Source organism: Rhinatrema bivittatum, chromosome 8 (assembly GCF_901001135.1).
Source record: "Rhinatrema bivittatum chromosome 8, aRhiBiv1.1, whole genome shotgun sequence".
Lineage (NCBI taxonomy): Eukaryota > Metazoa > Chordata > Amphibia > Gymnophiona > Rhinatrematidae > Rhinatrema > Rhinatrema bivittatum.
This window is the reverse complement of record NC_042622.1, coordinates 46,060,797-46,082,535: the sequence shown is the minus strand read 5'-3', so window position 1 is coordinate 46,082,535 and position 21,739 is coordinate 46,060,797. Positions and strand designations below refer to the sequence as shown.

Sequence of the window (21,739 nt, the reverse complement as noted above, 5' to 3'; positions counted from 1 at the left end):
GGAAAGAGGAGCATAGCAGAGCTGAATCGCCTGCTCCCGCTCGTGCTCTCAGCCCAGCTCAGCTGATTTCATTTTTTCTCCGTGGCAGCTTGTTTTCTTATGCCGCGCTCAGCTGTCTGCCTTGCCTGCGGGGAGCCTGCTTTGCCTGCTGTGCCTGCTTTGCCTGCTGTGTTCCCTCTGCTTGCCTGCTGTGTTCCCTCTGCTTGTCTGGCGAGGAGGACCCCTCAGCTGTGGCAGCGAACTCAGCTGTCCGTGGTCGGACCACAAACTTGCTCCCAGGCCGGTCCCCTCAAGAAAAACCGCGGGAACGGTGGCCATTTTACCTTTAGGTCTTACAGCAGATTCGGGGCCGGAGGGGGGAGGGGAGCATGATTTTTGTGATTTGCTGCCGGATCTAAGCCCCGTGGACTTCCCGGGGATGGACCCTGACCTTTCCCACCAGGTTCCCCCTCTCCCCATACCCGGGAAAACTCGTCACCGTTTTTCCCCGGAGTTTGTTGTTTTGATGCACAAATCTTTTCTAGACAGCCTGGAAGAGCAGGACGATCCTTCCTCGGGCCTCCCCCCCCCGGCTAAGGTTCCTCGGGTGTCTGATGGGCAGGCCCCTCACGCCCCAGATTCGCAGGGTTCTGTCAGGGTCAGGACTGTATCGGGCGTACTAGATTCCCCCTTATCCGCCTCAACCCTCTCCGCCACCAGACCCAGATCAGGATGCGGACTTGCTCCCAAACCCGCCTGTCGAGGGGGACGAACTGTGGGTTTTGTGATTATTCCACTGAGAAGAACTTGACCCACTCATTCCTTTTATTTTGGACGAGCTGAGTATAGAGGTCCCTCCTGAAGAATCCATGATTGCCTCTACTTCTCAGACAGTGGACCCGGTCCTGACGGGCTTAGGGCTCCTCCATGTACTTTTCCATTTCATTCCATGCTAATGTAGCTCCTGCTTCAATAGTGGGAGTCCCCCAAATCTAATCTCCGAGTAGGTAGGGCAATGGACAACTCTACCCCCTACCAGATCAATGCCTCGAGATGCTCAAGATCCCAAAAGTTGACTCATCGGTTTCCACTGGACCACCATCCCTGTTGTGTGGGCAACCGCATTAAAAGATCTTCAGGACCGTAAGTTGGAACTCTATCTTAAGAGGATTTTTGAAGTCCTGGCCCGGGCAACAGTCTGTGGCAGTCTCATACAGCGGGCAAGTCTTAGGTGGGTTCAACAATTACTCAGCACCCAGGACCTCCTGTCTGCAGAGGCAGAACAGGCGGAAAGACTTGAAGCTGTGGTGGCCTATGGCGCTGATGCTCTTTATGATCTCCTCCAGGTGCAGGCCAGAGCCATGCTTTCTGCGGTGGCGGCCAGGATCCTCCTCTGGCTGCGAGATAGGACAGCGGACTCCTCTTCTAAATCCCAGTTGGACACTCTACCTTTCTAAGGTAAGTTGCTTTTTGACGAGGACCTGGATCAGCTTATTAAATCTTTGGGCAACAACAAGATTATAAGCTGCCTGAGGACCGCCCTAAACAGTCCAAGTCATTCTTCCCTTCGCGCTCTCGTTTCAGGGGACAGAGTAGATACAACAAATCGCGTGGAACTTTTCAAAGAAATATTTCCACAAGATCTCAATTGTGGTCTCATTCCTTTTGTGGGCGATACCCCTTCCAAGATGGTAACCACCAAGGTTCTGCCACAAAATCATCACAATGAGATGTGGCCAGCCCATTCCTCCATTCCCAACTTAGGTGGATGTCTGTCTTTTACGAGGAATGGGTCACCATTACCTCAGATCAGTGGGTCTTCGAAGTCATCGCAAGAGGCTACGCATTAGAATTTGCTTGGGATCTCTCGGACCGCTACTTAATATCTCCCTGTGGCAGTCAAAAGCGCCCGGTGGTCTGCCAGACTGTAGACAAACTTCAGGAGCTCAGGGCCATAGTCCCTGTTCCCCTGGAGGAACAGAGATCTGGCCAGTATTTCATCTACTTCATTGTCCCCAAAAGGGACAGCTCCTTCCGACCAATCCTGGATCTCAAGTGGGTCAACAAGGCTCTAAATGTCTCCCATTTCCGAATGGAGCCACTGAGGGCGGTAATAGCAGCACTTCACTCAGGCGAGTTTCTTGCCTCTCTCGACTTGATGGAGGCCTACTTACACATCCCGATCCGACAAGAGCACCAGAAGTATTCTCGCTTCAACACTCTGGGATGGCACTTCCAGTTTTGGGCACTCCCATTCGGTCTCACCACCGCTCCTCGCACTTTCACCAAGGTCATGGTGATTGTAGCAGCCTTCCTCTGCTGGGAAGGAATCCTAGTCCATCCTTACCTGGACGAATGGCTCATTCGGGCAAAGTTGTAGAAACTCTGTGTGATAGTCGTCGACAAGGTCGTGTCACTCCTGACTTCCCTCGGGTGGATAGTCAATTTCTCCAAGAGCAATCTCAAGCCCTCTCAGGTCCTGGAATTCCTAGAGCATGCTTCAACACCCACTTGGGCAAAGTTTTGCTGCCCGGGCGCTCAAGCTCATTGGTCAAGTGCAACATCTGCTATCTCTCTCGGTATCCATGGCCTGGGACTACCTTCAAGTCCTGGGATCTATGGCTGCCACCATAGACCTGGTTCCTTGGGCTTTTGTGCATATGCGTCCTTTACAGAAAGCATTGCTTTACCGCAGGAAGCCAGTTTTGGAGGAGTTCCGGACACCTCTACCGCTCTCCGATGCTACCATCACCAGCTTGCAGTGGTGGCTCTCTCTCGCTTACCTGTTGAAGGGGATGCGCCTGGAAACACCCCAGTGGGTCACTGTTACGACGGATGCCAGTCTCTCCGGCTGAGGAGCAGTGTGCCAGACTCAGTCTACCCAGGGACAATGGTCTCCAGTCCAATCTTGATGGCACATCAATCATCTGGAGACCCGAGCGGTCCATCTGGCAATCAAGATCTTCCTGCCCTTGATTTGTCGCAGAGCTGTGTGAGTTCTCTCTGACAATGCCACCACTGTCACTTACATCAATCGCCAGGGAGGCACCAGGAGTTGCCTGTTTGCTGGAAGCCAGCAAGCTGCTCTTCTGGGCGGAGCGCCATCTGGATCATCTAGCGGCTTCCCACATTGCAGGGAAAGAGAATATTCAGGCCGATTTTCTCAGTTGTCAGCACCTGAACCCAGGAGAGTGGGAGTTGTCCGAAGAGGCGATGGAGCTGATCGTGTGCCAGTGGGGAACTCCACGCTTAGACCTGATGGCCAGTCTGAGGAATGTGAAAGCCCCCAGATTCTTCAGTCGCAGATGGGAGCACTGCTCGCAGGGGGTGGATGCCCTGGTCCTTCCCTGGCTTCACGACATCCTACTTTACGTGTTTCCGCCCTGGCCTCTGGTCAGCAAGGTACTCTGAAGAATAGAACTCCACAGAGGGCCGGTCATCCTTGTAGCGCCAGAGTGGCCCCGGAGGCCTTGGTTTTCGGACCTGGTGACCCTCGCGATGGACGGTCCTCTTCGACTCGGTCATCTCTCACCTACTATGTCAAAGTCCTGTATTTTTCGATCAGGCAGATTGCTTTTGTCTTGCGGCCTGGCTTTTGAACGGCGGCAACTGAGAAAGAAGGGGTATAAGGAGAAAGTGATATCCACGCTGCTGCGGGTACGTAAAACTTCCACCTCCCTTGCTTACATTCGGGTTTGGAGAGTATTTGAGAATATGTGTGCCGAGTGCGGAGTACCGGTGTCCCAAGTCCTCTCCTTCCTACAGGCTGGTCTCTCCAAAGGTTTGTCCTTCAATTCCTTATGGGTGCAGGTTTTGGCTCTCAGTTCCTCTTAGGGCGAGTCAATGGTTACACGGTGGTGGCCCATCCAGACATGGTTTGGTTCCTCAAAGGTGCCAAGCATTTGAATCCGCCTGTCCGAGCTACTTGTCCGTTGTGGAGTCTTAATTTGGTACTTCGAGTTCTCTGCGAGACGGGTCACTCTGAAGAATCTGACTCTTATGACGGTATTTCTTGTCTCTATTTGCTCTGCTACAAGCTTTGTCCTGTAGGGAGCCCTTCCTTCGAATTTCTGATTCAGGGGTTTCTCTTAAAACGATCCCCTCCTTTTTATTCAAAGTGATGTCCTCTTTTCACGTAAACCAGTCAGTGGAGCTTCCGGCTTTTTCTCCAGAGGACATTGCCAGCACGCCTGGCAGAGAACTGCGGTGACTTGATGTTAACAGAGTCCTACTGCAATATTTACAGGTTACTAACGAGTTTCGAGTCTCTGATCATCTTTTTGTTCTTTGGAGCGGACTAAGTAAGGGGAACAAAGCTTCTAAGCCTACTATCGCTCGATGGTTAAAGGAAGCGATTGCTTCGGCATATATCTGTCGGGGTCAGACGGTTCCAGAGGGTTTAAAAGCTCATTCTTTGCGTTTGCAGGTGACCTCGTGGGCAGAGAGTCAGTTGGTGTCTTCGCAAGAGATCTGCAGAGTGGCTACCTGGAAATCTCTGCATACCTTTGCTCGGCATTATCATCTTGATGTTCAGGTGCCAGTCTTTGGCTCCTTTGGTAGACAAGTGCTTTGAGCGGGACTATCTTGGTCCCACCCTACTTAGGGAAGCTTTTGTACATCCCACTGTCTGGACTGATCTAGGTATGTACAGGGAAAGGAAAATTGGTCTTACCTGCTGATTTTCGTTCCTGTAGTACCAAGGATCAGTCCAGACTCTCACCCGGTCTACATCTGTTTTTTGATATGTCCGCTCGAAGTTTCTCTTTCATAGATTTTTTCCTGCACATTTTCGTCATATCAGTACTATAAGGCACCGGAAGTATCTGCCAGATAGATATATATGTAAGAGTGGTCTTTCTTAACACTGTTTTGCATTTTGAAGTTCTAGTTTGCGGTTGCAGCTTTTTTGCCTCTTGCTTGATCTTTTCTCTAGTTAACTTACACTTTCTGCTTTGTTAATGTTTATACTGAATTGACACAGGGTGAGCACTGTCCTGATATAGGATACCCTTTCAGTTTTTCTCTGTCTCCTTCTGCTGGACAGGAGGCTCAACCCACTGTCTGGACTGATCCGTGGTACTACAGGAAAGAAAATTAGCAGGTAAGAACCAATTTTCCTTTCCTTCAAGGTGTTTTCTGTTGCTCTTATGGCTTTCTTTTAAAATAATATCAGAAAAGGGCCAGCTCGGTGGCTCAGTGACAAGTGCTACATGCTGCCATGCAGAGGACATGGGTTGCTGCAAGTGTCAGCCTTCACTGTCCCTTTGCTGGGGGGGGGGGAGTCCTAGCCATTGCTCAGTGGTGACACCTAGTGACCAGACTCGGAGTCCCCATTGGCCAGGTTCCAGGTTCAGAACAGTCACTGCAATGACTGCTGCATTGAGCTGAGTGGAGGAATATAAAATCGGGGAAAGAATCCTGGGTGTTTGTGAATGAAAGTTCACGGCTCTGTAGCCAGTTGCACTTGAGCTGGAATTCTAAAGAAACAGCAGGAACTGCCAGGCGAAAAGAAAAATATAATACTAGCACATGTAAACAACTCCTCTATATATATCCTGTGAGAACTAAAAGTGATGTGCATTCAATTACAAGAATAAAATTGAATAATGGTTATTCATGAGAACTTCACAGCTGCCAAAAAGACAAAAAGATTAAGTCATGTGACATGCCAGGAAACAGATGCAAAGGGATGAGTTTGTTGGACATACTCATCCCTCATACTCATCAGTTGTGGGTGGAATACTCTGGAAGGCTTCATTAGAATATAACGTAGCTCTTGCTCCAATTCAGATTCTGGAAGGTTTCATAAGAATATAACATAGCTCGTGCTCCAGTTCCGATTTGGGCACAGAGGCTCATGGGGCGGCTCATGGCCAAAAGCAGGCTCCATGAGCTCCTGGGGTTCTTGCATAGTAGGGATAGGGGAGGAGGAAGTCAATTTTTCAAGGACCCTAGGGTTTTTGTTTTTTTTTTTCTTTGTGGGCTCTTCTGTATACCAGTTAGTCAAAAAACATACTGCACACATTAAAATCCTTTACTGGTCTCTAATGACAGGCAAACAAAATGTAGGTAGCACACTGAATGTGAAATGCACCAGAACAGTTCAGCAAATAAAGTTCAAAACAACCTCAAAATAGGAAAATTAGGTCTTACCTTCGATAATTTTCGATCCTGTAGTACCAAGGATCAGTCCAGACTGCTGGATTATGCCTCCCTTCCAGCAGATGGAGTCAGAGAGAAAACTGAAAAGCACCACCCATATATCCCGGGGTGCCACCTGCGATCCCTCAGTATTATTGATAACAAAGCAGAATGAAAAACCAATATCCACCCAGAAAAGGCTTGAGGAAGATAAAAACTTAGATACACTTTGCAACCAGTGACTAGATCAAGTTAAAACTAAACCTGCTCCAGAAATGAAGCAACCTGTTCTTGCCAAATGTTAACCATAGAGACTCTTCGAGATCAGAAAAAAAACTGACCTGCATTGACCTGCAATGTAACCTGTCAAGAAATAATGAACAGCTGATTGGACTCTCCGGTGCACGGGCGGGCGTCTGGACTGATCCTTGGTACTACAGGAATGAAAATTATTGAAGGTAAGACCTAATTTTCCTTTCCCTGTACGTACCAGGATCAGTCCAGACTGCTGGGATGTACCCAAGCTGCCCTAAATGGGGTGGGACCTGGAGAGTCCCGTGCGAAGCACCCTATCGCCAAAGGAATCCACCCTCGGATCCCTCACATCCAACCGGTAATGCTTAGCAAATGTGTGTAAGGACTTCCACGTGGCCGCCCGACAAATCTCTTGCGGCCAGACACTCTGGCTTTCCGCCCATGAAGCCGCCTGAGACCGAAGAGAATGCACCTTAAGACCCTCCGGTACTGGGCGCCCACAACATATGTAAGCAGAAGCAATAGCGTCCTTCAACCATCGGGCGATAGTAGTCTTAGAAGCCTGAACCCCTTTCTTCGGACCGCTCCACAGAACAAAGAGATGATCAGACAATCGAAACGGATTAGTAACCTCCAAATATCGCAAAGGAACTCGACGGACGTCCAACCTCCAGAGATCCTTGTCTTCCTCCGAAAAAGCTGGCAATTCGACGGATTGATTCACATGAAAGGCTATAACCGCCTTAGGCAAAAAGGAAGGTACTGTGCGAAGAGAGATACCCGAATCCGAAATATGTAGAAAAGGCTCGTGGCAGGATAGGGCTTGAAGCTCGGAGACGCGCCTAGCCAAACAAATGGCCACAAGAAATACCGCTTTAAGCGTCAAGTCTTTAAGAGTCGCTCGCTTTAACGGTTCGAAAGGTGAGCCACAAAGAGATTGGAGAACCAAGTTTAAACTCCAAGACGGAAAAACTGCTCGAACCGGCGGTTTCAAGTGCTTAGCCCCCTTCAAGAACCGCATCACATCCGGATGAGCTGCTATGGAATGACCATCAATCTTACCATGGAGACTGCCCAGGGCCGAAACCTGAACCCGGAGCGAGCTGTAAGACAGGCCCTTTTGCAACCCGTCCTGCAAAAATGACAGAATGTCAACGATAGTGGCCCGGCTAGGGGACAAACTGAACTCACGACACCAGGAATCGAAGACTTTCCAGACTCTGACATAGGTAAGAGACGTAGAAGTTTTTCGAGCTTGGAGAAGCGTAGAAATAACAGCCTCCGAGTATCCCTTTCTCCTTAAGCGCCTCCTTTCATAAGCCAAGCCGCTAGACAGAATCGATTTGCCTGCTCTAAAAATACTGGGCCCTGACGCAGCAGGCCGGGTAGGTGACCGAATTGTAGCGGACCATCCACCGCTAGGTTGATCAGATCAGCAAACCATGGCCTCCGGTCCCACTCAGGAGCGACTAGAATTACCGGCCCCTGGTGAGACTCTATGCGACGCAATACCTTTCCTATGAGAGGCCATGGAGGAAACAAATAAAGAAGGATGTGTGTTGGCCAGGGGAGAACCAGGGCATCCACCCCCTTCGGACCCATGGTCTCGTCTGCGACTGAAGAAGCGAGCCGCCTTTGCGTTTCGACGAGTCGCCATCAGGTCCAGGTGTGGAATCCCCCATTGCCGTATTATCATGCTCATCGCTTCCTCCGACAGTTCCCATTCTCCGGGATCCAACTGTTGTCAGCTGAGGAAGTCCGCCTGAACATTGTCGATGCCGGCGATGTGAGACGCCGCAATCCGATCGAGGTGGCACTCCGCCCATTTCATCAACAGATTGGCCTCGTCGGACATGGGTCGACTTCTGGTGCCTCCTTGCCTGTTTATGTAGGCCACCACAGTCGCATTGTCGGAGAGGATCCATACCGCCTTGTTGCGTAGTAGTGGTAAGAAATTTCGTAGGGCCAGCCGGACCGCTCTGGTCTCCAACCTGTTGATGGACCATCGTGCCTGCCAGGGGGTCCAACGGCCCTGAGTCGACCTCAACTGGCACACTGCTCCCCAACCGGAGAGGCTGGCATCTGTAGTTACCACTATCCACTGGGGGCTCTCAAGGTAGACCCCCTTCAGTAGGTGATCCGGATTGAGCCATCAGGACAGACTGGACCGGGCTGGTTCGATCAGAGGCAGGGGGATCTGGTACTCCTCCAACTTGGGATCCCAACGCGAGAGCAGCGCTCTCTGCAATGGTCTTATATGAGCAAAAGCCCAAGGGACTAACTCCAGGGTAGACGCCATATATCCAAGAACCTGCAAATAGTCGCATACCACTGGAGAGGCAAGAGAGAGAAGACGCCGAACCTGGGACATCAACCGGTCCATGCAATCGAGAGGTAGGGAGACTCTGCCCGCCAATGTATCGAATTGAGCTCCCAGGAACTCTATCACCTGAGTCGGTATCAGCTGGCTTTTGGCAAAGTTGACAACCCAACCCAGAGACTGCAGACAACTCACCACCGAACGGATTGCCGCGCGACAGAGCTGCTCCGATTTCGCCCAAATGAGCCAATCGTCCAGGTACGGCTGCACCAGAATTCCTTCCCGACGCAAGCTCACCGCTACAACCACCAACACCTTGGTGAATACGCGAGGAGCGGTTGCCAGGCCAAAAGGCAGGGCACGAAACTGATAGTGTTGCCCCAGGACCATGAACCTGAGAAATCATTGGTGGTGCTCCTGAATCCCTATGTGAAGATATGCCTCCGTCAGATCCAAAGAAGCCAAAAATTCTCCTTTGTGCACCGTCGCAATGACCGACGACAACGTCTCCATACGAAAATGAGGTACTCGCAAAACTTTGTTGACCTGCTTTAGGTCCAGAATCGGGTGGAAGGACCCATCCTTCTTTGGTACCACAAAATAGATGGAATAATGACCAGTCCGGCGCTCCGACGGAGGAACGGGCGTAATGGCTCCTAGAGCCCTCAAGCGCTCCAACATCTGAAGCACCACCTGCTGCTTGTGTGGTGGCCCGCACGGTGATATCAGGAAAAGATCCTGGAGGGGACGAGCAAAATCCAAAGCGTAGCCGTGACTTATAATATCTAGTACCCACTGATCGGAAGTAATCAGGACCCATTCCTCATAAAAGTGGGATAGTCGACCTCCGATGTTCGGAATGGAGGAATGGGCCGGCACCCCTTCATTGCGCGGGTTTGCTGTTGTTGGCAAAGGCATGGGCTCCTGCTCACTGAGGCCGCTTGCCTCGAAAGGAAGATGGCCAAGACTGCGCTCTCGAAGCAGACTGGTGAGGGGCATAGCCCGAAGCCCCCCATTTTGACCTAAAGCGCTGCTGCCCCCGGAAACGGCCACGGTAGCTACCAGTAGAACGGGCTGCTCTAGGCTTGTCCTCTGGCAACCTGTACACCTTGTTGTCCCCCAAGGCTTTAATAAGTTGCTCCAGCTCATCCCCAAACAAAAACTTACCTCTAAAAGGAAAAGATCCGAACTGGGATTTGGAAGAGGCATCTGCCGACCAGTTCCGGAGCCACAGCAGTGACGCGCAGAGACAGCCGACGACATAGTACGCGCTGAGGTCCGGAGGAGATCATAGAGGGCATCAGCCATATAGGCGACAGCTGATTCCATGTGGGCTGCCTGTTCCGCCTCTCCAGGGGGAAGATCTTGGGCCATCAACATTTGCTGCACCCAACAAAGTAAGGCTCACTGCATAAGGCTACTGCAAGCCGCCACATGGACTCCCAAGGCAGCCACTTCAAAGATGCGCTTAAGTAACACCTCCAACTTCCGATCCTGAAGGTCCTTCAGCACTGTGCCTCCAGTCACCGGGATAGTAGTGTGCTTGGCAATAGCCGTGACTGCAGAATCCACCTTGGGAACCTTAAGGAGGTCGAGCGTCTCCACCGGGAGTGGATACAACTTTTCCATAGCTCAGGTGACCCGCAAGGAACCCTCCGGAGCCTCCCACTCCCGTGACACAATCTGCAAAAGCTTTGGGTGATAAGGGAACATCTGTGGCGGATCCCAAAGCCCTGCTAATGCAGCATCACCCGTAGAGACCTCCGAAGTATCCTGGGACAGCGGAAGCTCCAGTTCCTGGAGCACATGCAAAATTAAGTGGTCCAATTCCTCCTTACGGAACAGTCTTAGGACCTGCGGATCATCCCCCTCTACCGGAGAGACCACATCCCCTTTATCGTCCAGAGATAAAGGATCCGGTAAAAACGGATCCACTGGATCCACCGGGTCCACTGGATCGGGCACCCTACCCGGGAACCTATCCCCCGAGTCCCTCGGGGCCTTGACTGGGAGGGGAGACTGAAAATCCCAGTCAGACTCTGCGTCCAGGAAGGCTTTGTGCATCCACAAAATAAACCTGGAAGAAAAAGGCTGCCGCCGCTTTAAGCCCCCCCCCCCCCCCACCCCCGATGCCTTGTCTGGAAGAGGAGCCAGCCCTGCCGGCAAGCCACGTGGTCTGTGAGGCGGGGATAATGGAGGAGGGAGATCCCCTCCCTCCGAGTCAGCCGCATCGGAGGCAGACAAAATGGCCGCCGCTCCCGTGCCCCCTGCGGTGAATCGATGCACATCTTGATTTTGAATCCTAAGATTTTCTGGCCTACTGTCAGCTAGCTAGTTACTTCAAATCCCTTATTTCTGGGAATCTTGGTCCCTTTACTTCTAAAGCTTTTGAAAATTTGCTCCTATTATATCAGCAGGAAATGTATACACTTTCTACTGTGTATAAATATTTGCAAAGGCATATGAATTTCACCCTGATCTCAGACCTTATGCATAAATGTAAAATTCTTAACATCATAAGAAAACATATCCCATAACAATATTTCAAATGACCTATGTTCAAAAATTGCTCATCATTTTCAAGAAAAATCGCTTAAAATTTCCTTAGAATTTTCACATTTGCCAATTCCGAAAATTAATCTTCCTCCACTTTCGTGCTCATGGCTCACCTTCTCTGAAATTGATGCTTCCACTGTATCCCGTTTGCTTACCAAACTGAAAGATTCAACTTCACCATACAATCCATGTCCAGGCCAACTTCTAAAGGACAGCCGAGATTTCCTTTCACCATCCATAGCACAATTAGTTAATTTATCATTTAACACAGGAACATTCCCCAACATTCTCAAACAAACCTTGGTTAGACCCATACCTAAGAAAAATACAACCGACCCATTTGAGCTTGCTAATCTTCACCGAATTGTCTCATTGCCCACCCTCGCTAAAGTAATTGAATCAACTGTTCTTCATCAATTAACCGAATACGTCACAGACAATAACATCATCTTACATCCAAATCAACATGGCTTTCATAAAGGGCATAGCACAGAGACCCTACTTTTATTTGCTTTTGATACAATCATTCATGGCTTCGACACCAACATCGACTTTATCCTAATTCTTCTCGATCTAACCACAGCCTTTGACACCTTAAATCATAACCTGCTCCTTGCTAGTCTAGAATTCATAGGACTTTGAGATACTGTTCTTCAATGGTTTGACTCCTTTATATCAAATCATCCTCAACAAATTAATTTAGATTCCTACCACTCTGAATGGTATACCACCAGAACTGGGGTCCTCCAAGGCTCTTGTCTATCTGCAATGTTATTCAACATTTATCTCCTTCCACTGTCATATACTAACTGATCTAGGCATAGACCTCAAGATCTATGCAGATGACATACAATTACTCATTCCATATTCCTGCTCCTGGAATCTTACCTTTTCATTAATCACTCTTTATTTACATACTATTAAAACTTGGCTGTCTCATACTAGATTAAAACTAAATGCTGCAAAAACTGAATTGATACATCTATCCACTATTTCTAACACACCATGTGACTCTCCATCACATCTTACTTTTGATAATCACCAGATCCCCATTGTAACCCATACACGAAATCTAGGCATCATTGTAGATTCAAAACTAAGCATGTAAGCCAACATATCTAAATTAGTAAAAGACTCATTTTACAAATTTAATCTTCTAAAAAGTCTAAAACCCCTTCTCTTTCCAGCAAATTTCAGACTCATGCTTCAAGCCATCATTCTTTCAGGTTTAGATTATTGCAATTCCCTATATATAGGCCTTCTGGAATCAACAATCTGTCCACTCCAACTTATACAAAATTCCTCAGCTCGCCTCCTATCAAATACTAAAATGAAAGAACATATTTTCCCTGTTCTTCTTAACCTCCACTGGCTACCAATCAAACAACATATACAATATAAAATTTTAACTTTAATTTTCAACTTAATCCATAATCCTTCATCCATTTGGTTATACACTTCATTACGCTTCTACCAGCCTCGGCAACACCTAAGATCAATTGACAGACATCTCCTTGAAGTCCCGACAGTCAAAATTGCTAGATTAGAAATTACCAGAAAACGTGTCTTCTCCATGGCAGGTCCCCTGCTCTGGAACTGCATTCCAACCACATTAAAACTTATAACCAAGCCAAAAGAATTCAGGAAAAAACTAAAACTGTATTATGCTCTTTTGCTTTTCAGCTTAATAACCCTGAATATCTTTTCACAACCACTTTTTTCACTCATTTCTGCTGCCAACTTAATCAATTTGTGTTCAATCAATGATTTTTATTTAATATTTATTTTATTTTACATTCAATTTTGCTTGCACTTTTTAGTCTAATTTTATTTTGAACTTTATTTGATATTTTTATGTTTTTTAAAGTTCTGTCTTCTTTTTATTTTATTGATAACATTATGTATGTTTATGTGTTTATTGTAAAGCCTGTTGCTTCTTTATGTTATTTGTAAACAGATGAGATATTCCCAACGACTTTCGGTATATAAAAATGTTTAAATAAATAAATATGGGATTGCCCTGTAATACAGACCTTTTGGGAGAAAGTATGGCAGGACACATATATATGTATAACATGAAATGTAGATAAACAGGCCCAGATATGTTTGTTTGGCCTGTTACCAGAACCCTCGTCTTTTTCCACTCAGCAGATGGGGTTTCTATATAAGGCTATGGCGTACGCCAAAAAATGTATTTCAGTTTATTGGCTTCGCCTGGAAGCTCCTACTCTAGGGCAGAGGTCCACAGGCATGTTTGATTTAATGTTGATGGATTATAAGACATGGGCTAGGGGATGGAAAGACCTTCAGAAATTTAAGGAAATATAGGGAAGATACCTGAAACATATCCTGAAATGCATTCGTGATACCCTTCGTTTTTTTAAATCTTTTTTCAAGTAGGAATATATATTTAACACACTGTCCTCCATTTTTATATTTTATGCTTTTTGTTGTACGTCCAGGGCTGGGATAGTTTGAACATTTTCTTTTCAAGAAAGAATGTGTATTTAATATACTGTCCTCCCTTTTTATATCTTATGCTCTTTTGCTGAACATCTAGGGCTGGGATGTTTTGTGAATTTCTTTATATTGTTGTTTGACCATATATTGCTGTATACTTGGTAGATTCTCAGAATGATTTTTGAGTGGGTGGGAAGCAGAAGGGTGGATATATGGAAGGGTGTCATGTTAGGAACATCTGTTTCTGCACTATATGTTATTGTACTTGGCATCGTAAATTCAATAAAAATAATTTACATTAAAAAAAACTCCAATTCACACACACTGCTTGCTTCTAACCCTACCTTGAGCCTCAGGAGTTCACCACGCCAGCAATGCCTCAGGGGAGGTGGAGGTGCTGTTTCGTTTGGTCTGCCCCTCTACACTTGATAACTCAGGGCTGGGATCTAGGGCCATCTAGTGGAGACCTCAAACTTCTCTACATTAGCTACACTTCTTTCGATGAATTTATCTATCTCTTGCCTGTTATCGGTAAGTTCAGCCTTGCATTGCCTGCATTATTGTCTGATTCTGAAAATGCTCATGTTTCATTCTTTAATCTCTCCATCTACAGGGGGAATTTTTTGACCTCGCCCATCGTGCTACAATTCCTTTTCCCCCTCCAGTAATAGGATTCCCTGCAGACCACAATCTCATGGTTTACTTTGGGGTGTCTGAATATGTCTTCAACACAGCCAGCTTTGTGTACCAGGCAGCTGGCGCCCTGATCTTCAATGTCACTGACGACATGGTAAGACAATGAACAAGCACTGGGGAGAGAAACTGTAATACTGAAGCGTTAGCATGACACTTAGGGGTTGCTTTTCAAAAGGCTTAACTGGCTATCTTCAGGAGTTAGCAGGTTAAAATTAACCAGTCGCAGTTTTTCTTCCTGTGCCCAGTTCAATTTAACTGGCTAAGGGGACAATTGTAAATTTTCAAGTTTATCTGATAATGACCAGATAAATTACCTGGATAAATTGGAGTTATCCAGCTAAGTCAGCCTCCACCCATGAATGGGGCGGAACATTCAGTAAACATAGTTTGTCCAGCTAAGTCTCAATCTTATAGTAGATCTAAGTCTAAACCACATAGTACAGTAGATCTCGTGATTATGCAGCAAGTCCAACGCATACTACTGCAGGGTCCAAATTAAGTAGCATATATTTTGTTTGCCCTTTCTTTTTTGATGTGGTTTTTCCTATTGCACAGTTTGCTTCAACTGATTTCCAAATTGCCTGTTTGGGTGAGGTTTGTTTTGATTTACAGAGTATCCCATAGTAATTATTTTTGGCCATTATTATTATGCCATGGATACATATATTATTGATACTTTGTAAGAAAGTCTTCCACTTTTTTGCAAAGTGCACAAACAATATTCTCTAACTGTATCTCAGCACTGTGATATAGTCTAAAAGTCTTTATTGTGGCAAGTTACAGTGACAGTACCAACTTGAGTCTTCAAAATGTCAACTGCCTATTTCTTGACTCTTTTGCTTCCTGTTTTGGTTTTATTCCTAGGTCTGTTTTCTTTCTGACCCAATATATTTAATTTCTTATATTATCATATTTTTGTGGAAATATGCCAAAAGTGGGTACAAATATAACTACCATAATAATGGATGCCAAAGGCAAAAAATGCTTTTACATGCTACTTAGGGGTCACTGTACTAAAGTGCATTATCATTGGCCATTAATATGCTTAGAAGATAAAACATGTGCACACGCATGCTCCTATTTTATATCGTGTGCAAATATGTGTGCACAATAAAAATACGCGTAAATCTACCCTACAACATTCTCGCATAGCTAAAAGATATGTGGAATATATTTTCAACATAGCCGGATAAGTTTGGATTTATCCAGCTAAGCCACCACTTAACCAGATAACTCTCAAAAAGTGCTACTTATCTGGTTAAGTAGCACTTATTAAGACTTATGCAGCTAAGTAGTATTAGAGGAATTTTCCAGTTAAGTAGCTCCTTTGTTGCCACTTTTCCAGATAAGTCGGAACTTATGCGGATAAGTGGTGCTTTCAAGAATTAGCCGGATAAATAAGGAGGTCCATATTTAAAAGCATTTAGCCAGCTAACTCAGAAGTTAGTTGGCTAATTGAATATTTTGGCACATGTTCAGATAAATTCTAGCCGGCTAATAAGGTAGGTAGTTAGAATTTAGCCAGATAAAGTAGGGGCGTTCTGAGGGCATAACTGGGAGGATTTGAGTTAGCTGGCTAAGTTAATTGGCTAACTCTGATGTTCAGAGATAGCCATATGACTTAGCCAGCTAGGGGGGTCATTTTCAAGAGTGATTGCATGCAAAACGTCCCCCGCTTCGCCCCCCCCTCGCCCCTCATTACTGCCGGATTTTCAAAGGTCTGCGACCTTCAAAAATCCAGCTCTAAGTCTGGTTGTGCCAGAGTGCTGTCTTAAAGTTACCTGGCTGCTTTTAAGATAGCTAGGTACATTCAATAGTACTGCTGCACTATTGAATATACCTACAAAGTTAGATGGATAACTCCCTTCAGTTTACCAGCACCCCTCATTCAGCCCATATTTAGGAATAAGGGAATTTTATTCTCATACCAGAAAATTAGCAGGTGTAAATATATGCAAGTAACAGACTCAAGTGCAATGCTTTGGGAGGTTGTAAAACAGCAATTTATATATGTAAATGTTAACCCCACCCAGGAACACTCTTGGACCTCCCCTTTTTTTATACATGCAATTTTGCTCTCAAATGCCTACTTATATATGTATGTTTGGGTTTTTAAAATAACATGTGCATGAGCACATGTCTTTTTACACGTGTGTGAGACCAAATGGTGATCCCCCGGGCCTGAAGACACAAATGCAATCTGAGTCTAGCCTTTCTTAAAACACTTAGCTTTATTACAGCTTCACAATCACACAACAGTAGACTGTCTTCCCTTCAGACCAGTGTACTCAATTACTCACAGTTCACCTGCTTCCCTCAGTACTCATAGTTCAGCTTTAGCACAGCTCATTGTTTTGACACTGGTACTTTACAGGAGATGCCTTCCTCCTGGAGACCTGGGGCCTGGTCTTACTAACCCAGCTGGGTCCCAGCTTTTAATCGTCCCCTTTTGGACCCTGCCCTTAGAGCTCTCTCTCACAAGGGGAATTAAATGGGACCAGGCACCTATCCTGATCCTACACCAGTTTAAGGGGGGGATCTAGGGGCACCACTTCACAAACCACCCCTTAGCTTGGACTCATTGGTCCGAGCCTCTTCACTCTCCCTGGATCTCATCCATAGGAGTGCCTCACCTCCCCAGACCATCTTATCTGGCTACCTACCAGTTAGGCTTGGGGTTAGGATTCTAGGATTATGCTCACTCCCACCTCCCAGGGTAACCCTAGACTGCTCTACTGCCACCCAATGTACTGTCTGCAACTCCAGTCCTTTAACCAATTATCTTGCTGGCTCTGGGTTCAAATTCCACCCCAGCAGAACTTCTTGGAGTGGCTGTGATGCCTCCATCAGTGATTTCTTTGGTATCTCCTCAGTGCTCTCTGGCTACTCACTGCACCATTGCTGGCTCCTTCACAGCCTCACTCACTGAGGTCTCCACAGTGTCACTCTCTGGGCTCTCTGTGGTTCCTTCCTCTTCCTTCCTCTGAGTTGTCTGCATCCTCACTCACTGGGGTCTCTGCAGTTCCACCCTCTGGGCTTTCCATACTTCCTTCCTCTAGGTTTTCCTCCACAGCCTGACTCACTGAGGTCTCTGCAGCATCACCATCTGGGCTCTCCATGGCATCTCCATGGCCTTTCTGTGCCCTCTCTTGCTGGGCTACTCATGGGAGTTGTCTCTGGAGTGCTGGTGTGTTTGGGCACTTTACAGGATCTTCATCAGGACCTCCTGTAGCACTGACATCCAACTTCTCAATACTGCCCCTTCCTGTGCAGCCTGAGTCACCCTTTGTGACCTCTCTCTCTCAGGGTCCTTCACAGCTCCCTTCTCTGGGCTTCTCACAGGGGCAGTCTCTGGACTCCAAGTAGTGTTTGGACACCCTACAGGGTCTTTCTCAGGACTTCCTGCAATGCCAATCTCAGACTGTTGCCACAACTCAGTCAGCTTGCCAGACCCTTTGCCAGCCACTTAGGCAGTTCCTCCATGAGCTGTTGGTACTGCTTATCCAGCCAGTCTAGATATTCACTCCTTTGTCTGGCCTGGACGTTTGGGAGTGGGTTCCTTCACTCCAATACCCTGGCTGGCCTTTCCAACTGCCAAACCTCGAGCCTCAGGTCCTCTCTCTGACCCAGCTCTTGGGGCTGGGGAATTCCCTCTACACAGAAATACATGCTGTTCTTTCCTTCCAGCACTCTCGTTGCTTTTGCTTCACTGGTTGCTGCAGTACCCTGACTGCTCCTCTCCAAGTTTTCCTGTGGCTGCACATGTCAAACTTCAGAGTAGCTTGTTTGCTAGAAGAGGGCCCTGCCCTGTTCCCATTCACTGCACTCACAGTTCACTCTGGAAGCTTTTCCAGGGCCACACCTGCTCAGCACAGCCTTGCTTCACCAATGTTCCTTCCTCTTTTCTTTTTTCAAGGCAAAAAATGGTAAAAAAAAATAAATAAATAAAAACTCCTACATAACAAGCAATAACTTAATCCCTATCTAACTCCCAGCAGAGTTTCTGTCTTTAGCTGGTCAAACCTACCACTTTCTGGCTGTCCCTGCAACCAGGCCCACTCACAGTTTCCTTTGTACCTGAAATTCCTTTTCTTCAGTGCAGCTTCTGAGCCACACCTTCTCAGAAGCCACCATGCTCTGTGAACCCCTGTACTTTGTACTTTGTTTTACAGCCACAGGCCCCCTGCATTCTGTACATTGTTTAGAATCACAGGTCCTCTTTACAACTCTCTGTACTCCAAACTGTTAGGTTGAGGACCCAGCACAGCTGGGGAGCCCCATGGGAACAGTCCAGGACTCCAGGGGCAGACTAGACTAAGTGATCTTCAGCCTATACCAGCCACCTTCCCCACAGGTTGTGCCCTTGGGTTCTGGTGGCCAGCAGGACTTAAACAAGGGAGGAAACATAAGGCTAAAGCTGGACTGGAATCCAGAGGGGAGAGGAGCAAGCTCAGGTGAAGTTGAACAGGCCTGGGGATGCAAGCTGCAGGGCTGGAGACAAAGGTCAGGCAGAACTGAAGAGGCAGGTTGCAGGGCTGTAGACTGATGTCAGACAGGACTGGAGAAAGAAGCCAGAGTGGACTTGAGATGTAGGCTGCAGGGCTGGAGGCTAATGTCTGGTGGGTCTGGACCTCAGGCAGGAACCAAGATCAGGGGTGAAACACTGGAACAGTGGAACAAGACAGAGGTTACTAATACTGGCAAGCTTGGGCCAGAAGGCTAGAGAGCCAGAAGGCAAGCTTGAGACAGAGGTTTAGAAGCTCAAGACAGGAAGGCTTAGGGAGGCCACAAGACAAGCTTGGAAATAGGAAGGCTTAGGGAGGCTACAAGGCAAGCTTGGAAACAGGAAGGCTTAGGAAAGCCACAAGGCAGAAGGCTACAGAGAGCCACAAGGCATACAGAGACCAGAAGGCTTAGGAAAGCCTCAATGCAGAAGGCTACAGAGAGCCACCAGGTTTACAGAGATGAGGGGCCAAGCAAGGAGCCAAGCAGACTCAATGACAAGGCCCTGAGTATAGACAGAGGCAGGACTAGACAGACAGGGGTCACCAAGGTCAAAAGGTCACCGAATCTAAAGTTGAAAAGAGGATAGTTTCAAACACCTTTAAAAAAAAAAGTTAAAAACCTGGTTATTCAAACAAGCATACTCTTAATCCCTTCCTTGTCTCTTCCGACCTCCCAGTCTCCATTACTCTGGTCTCCATTTCTCCAGTTACCATAACTACAACTATTTAACCCTGTCACTACCTAACTTACCTATAGCCATCTCTGGTAAACCCCAACTATTATTCATTGTCACTACAATTTGCTGCAACAGCTAATGCTTTTGGCTGTCATACAGTTTTGTAAATATATTATGTAATATAGTTGCTATCGCAACAAAGTTTTAAGTTTTGCTGTATTCTTCCTGCTAACACTTTGACTTGGCCCCTTAGACCGTTCCGCTATGATTACCTGTTAATTGTAACTTTTTATTCTTCCTTTCTCTCTACTAGTTTTTTGACTTCCCAGTTGTATGTAAACCGATGTGATATTCATTTGAATGTCGGTATATAAAAGTTATAAATAAATAAATAAATTGGGAGGCTGCATGACAAGCAGAATCACAGCACAAACAGACACTTTGCTTCTTTCGTCTGCAAACTGTTTGGCCTCCAAACTGCTTCTGGCAGGCCACACATACACTGCACTTTGCTTGGAGGCTGGGTTTTCCTCTGTACAAAGTTTAGAGAAAAAATCCCATGCATGACACCATATGTGGAACCGAGCGGTGATCCTCCAGGCCTGGAGATACAAATGTAGTCTGACTCCAGACTTTCTTAAAACACTTATCTTTATTACAGCTTCACAATCACACAACAGTAGACAGTCTTCCCTTCAAAACAGTTACTCACAGTTCAGTATTGCTTCCCTCAGTACTCTCAGCTTTGGCACAGTCCAGTGTTTGGACAGTGTTACTTACAGGAGATGCCTTCCTCCTAGAGACCTGAGCCTGGTCTGTCTAACCCACCTGGGCCTCAGCTCTTATTCCTCCCCTCTTGGGCCCCACCCATAGAGCTCTCTCTCACAAAGGAAATTAAAGGGGACCAGGCACCTAGCCTGGTCCTGCACTGGTTTAAGGGGGAACGGCATTGCTTCACAATGTGTAAGTGCTAATTTTACAAACATTTTGAAAATTAATCTTTTAGTGTTTATTTCATGTATTAACAGCCATTGTTAAATGAAGTATAAATGAGCCATGCATTGCTGCAGATGGTTGACTAGGTGCATGCATGAGGGTGATAATGCAAAAATATATGTACAACTCCGAGTTGTAGTGTAGGTTGGGGTTTGTTTTTTTTTTTGCATTAATGTGTCTGCAATGTATTTTGTATAGTTTAATACTGATATTTTTCAGTGAACTAATAAGTAATGAGCTATTTTGCATTCTTTTCATCTCATGAACACATTAGTCTAGATTTCATGTTAAAACTCTTACAGACTAGTTTACGTACTTTAACAGCTTGTGCTTTAATACATTGGCCCCTCAGTCAATTTCTGTAAGCACTTACTTTAAAAATAAAAATGTTTATTGGCAGAAGATCCTTTGTCCTATTGAGGAAAGTATTGGATTCTGTTTTGGTTTTAATTGATTTCTATATAATCTAGTTTCCCCCTTTTCTGTCTCTCCTTGTGTGTGAGCTTACTGTAACAGCATTTTTTGACTTGCATATTTAAAATTTTTCTTTGCATGATTACAAATCTATGGTCTGTTTCCCTGTTTCTCTGATAGCCTTTATCAAACTTTTTAAGATTGATTCTAAGGTGCTTAATCAATGAGGTACTATGGTCAGACCATTCCCTTATCTTATTTGATATTCTGAGCCATAATAAGATGAAGAAACAGCCTGTGGTAAATGTGGAACAGTTTGCTTCCGATTGGAAGGGAGAGACTGAAACACAGTGTTGGGATAGTTTATCATTTCACAAAGCAATTAATAAATGGCATTCTATCTGTTAATAAGGTATAATAAGGTAGCCCCGGAATGGGAGCTATGGCCCCATAGGAGAGCAAGTAAAGCTCCGTGGTTTTCTCAAGAGTTAATAGAAAAAAAGAAAAATTGTTAGAAGGGCTTAACATCAATGACAATGTTATGGTTTGAGGTGTTTGAATGGATTCTTGGGTACTGTGGCAGATGACCACGCCTACGGGGAGGAGCCCCGCGGGGAGCCACAGTACTAGGGCTAGACTCAGGAAGCACAGACACAGAGTTTTGTCTTTTATTGTACGGCTGATATATACCACTAGAGGTGGCAGTAGTGAGGTGATCCGGAGGTAGCAGTCCTGGGACC

General features: G+C 46.4%; 1 protein-coding gene across 1 annotated transcript in view; it reads left to right on the top strand.

Annotated features, from left to right (window-relative positions):
- The window catches only part of BPI (bactericidal permeability increasing protein), a 120,738-nt gene that overhangs the window by 58,288 nt on the left and 40,711 nt on the right, over positions 1–21,739 (top strand). The window contains exon 8 of the mRNA XM_029612869.1: positions 14,325–14,501. Within this exon, the coding sequence (XP_029468729.1) occupies positions 14,325–14,501 (177 nt within the window). The remainder of the gene's footprint in view (positions 1–14,324; positions 14,502–21,739) is intronic.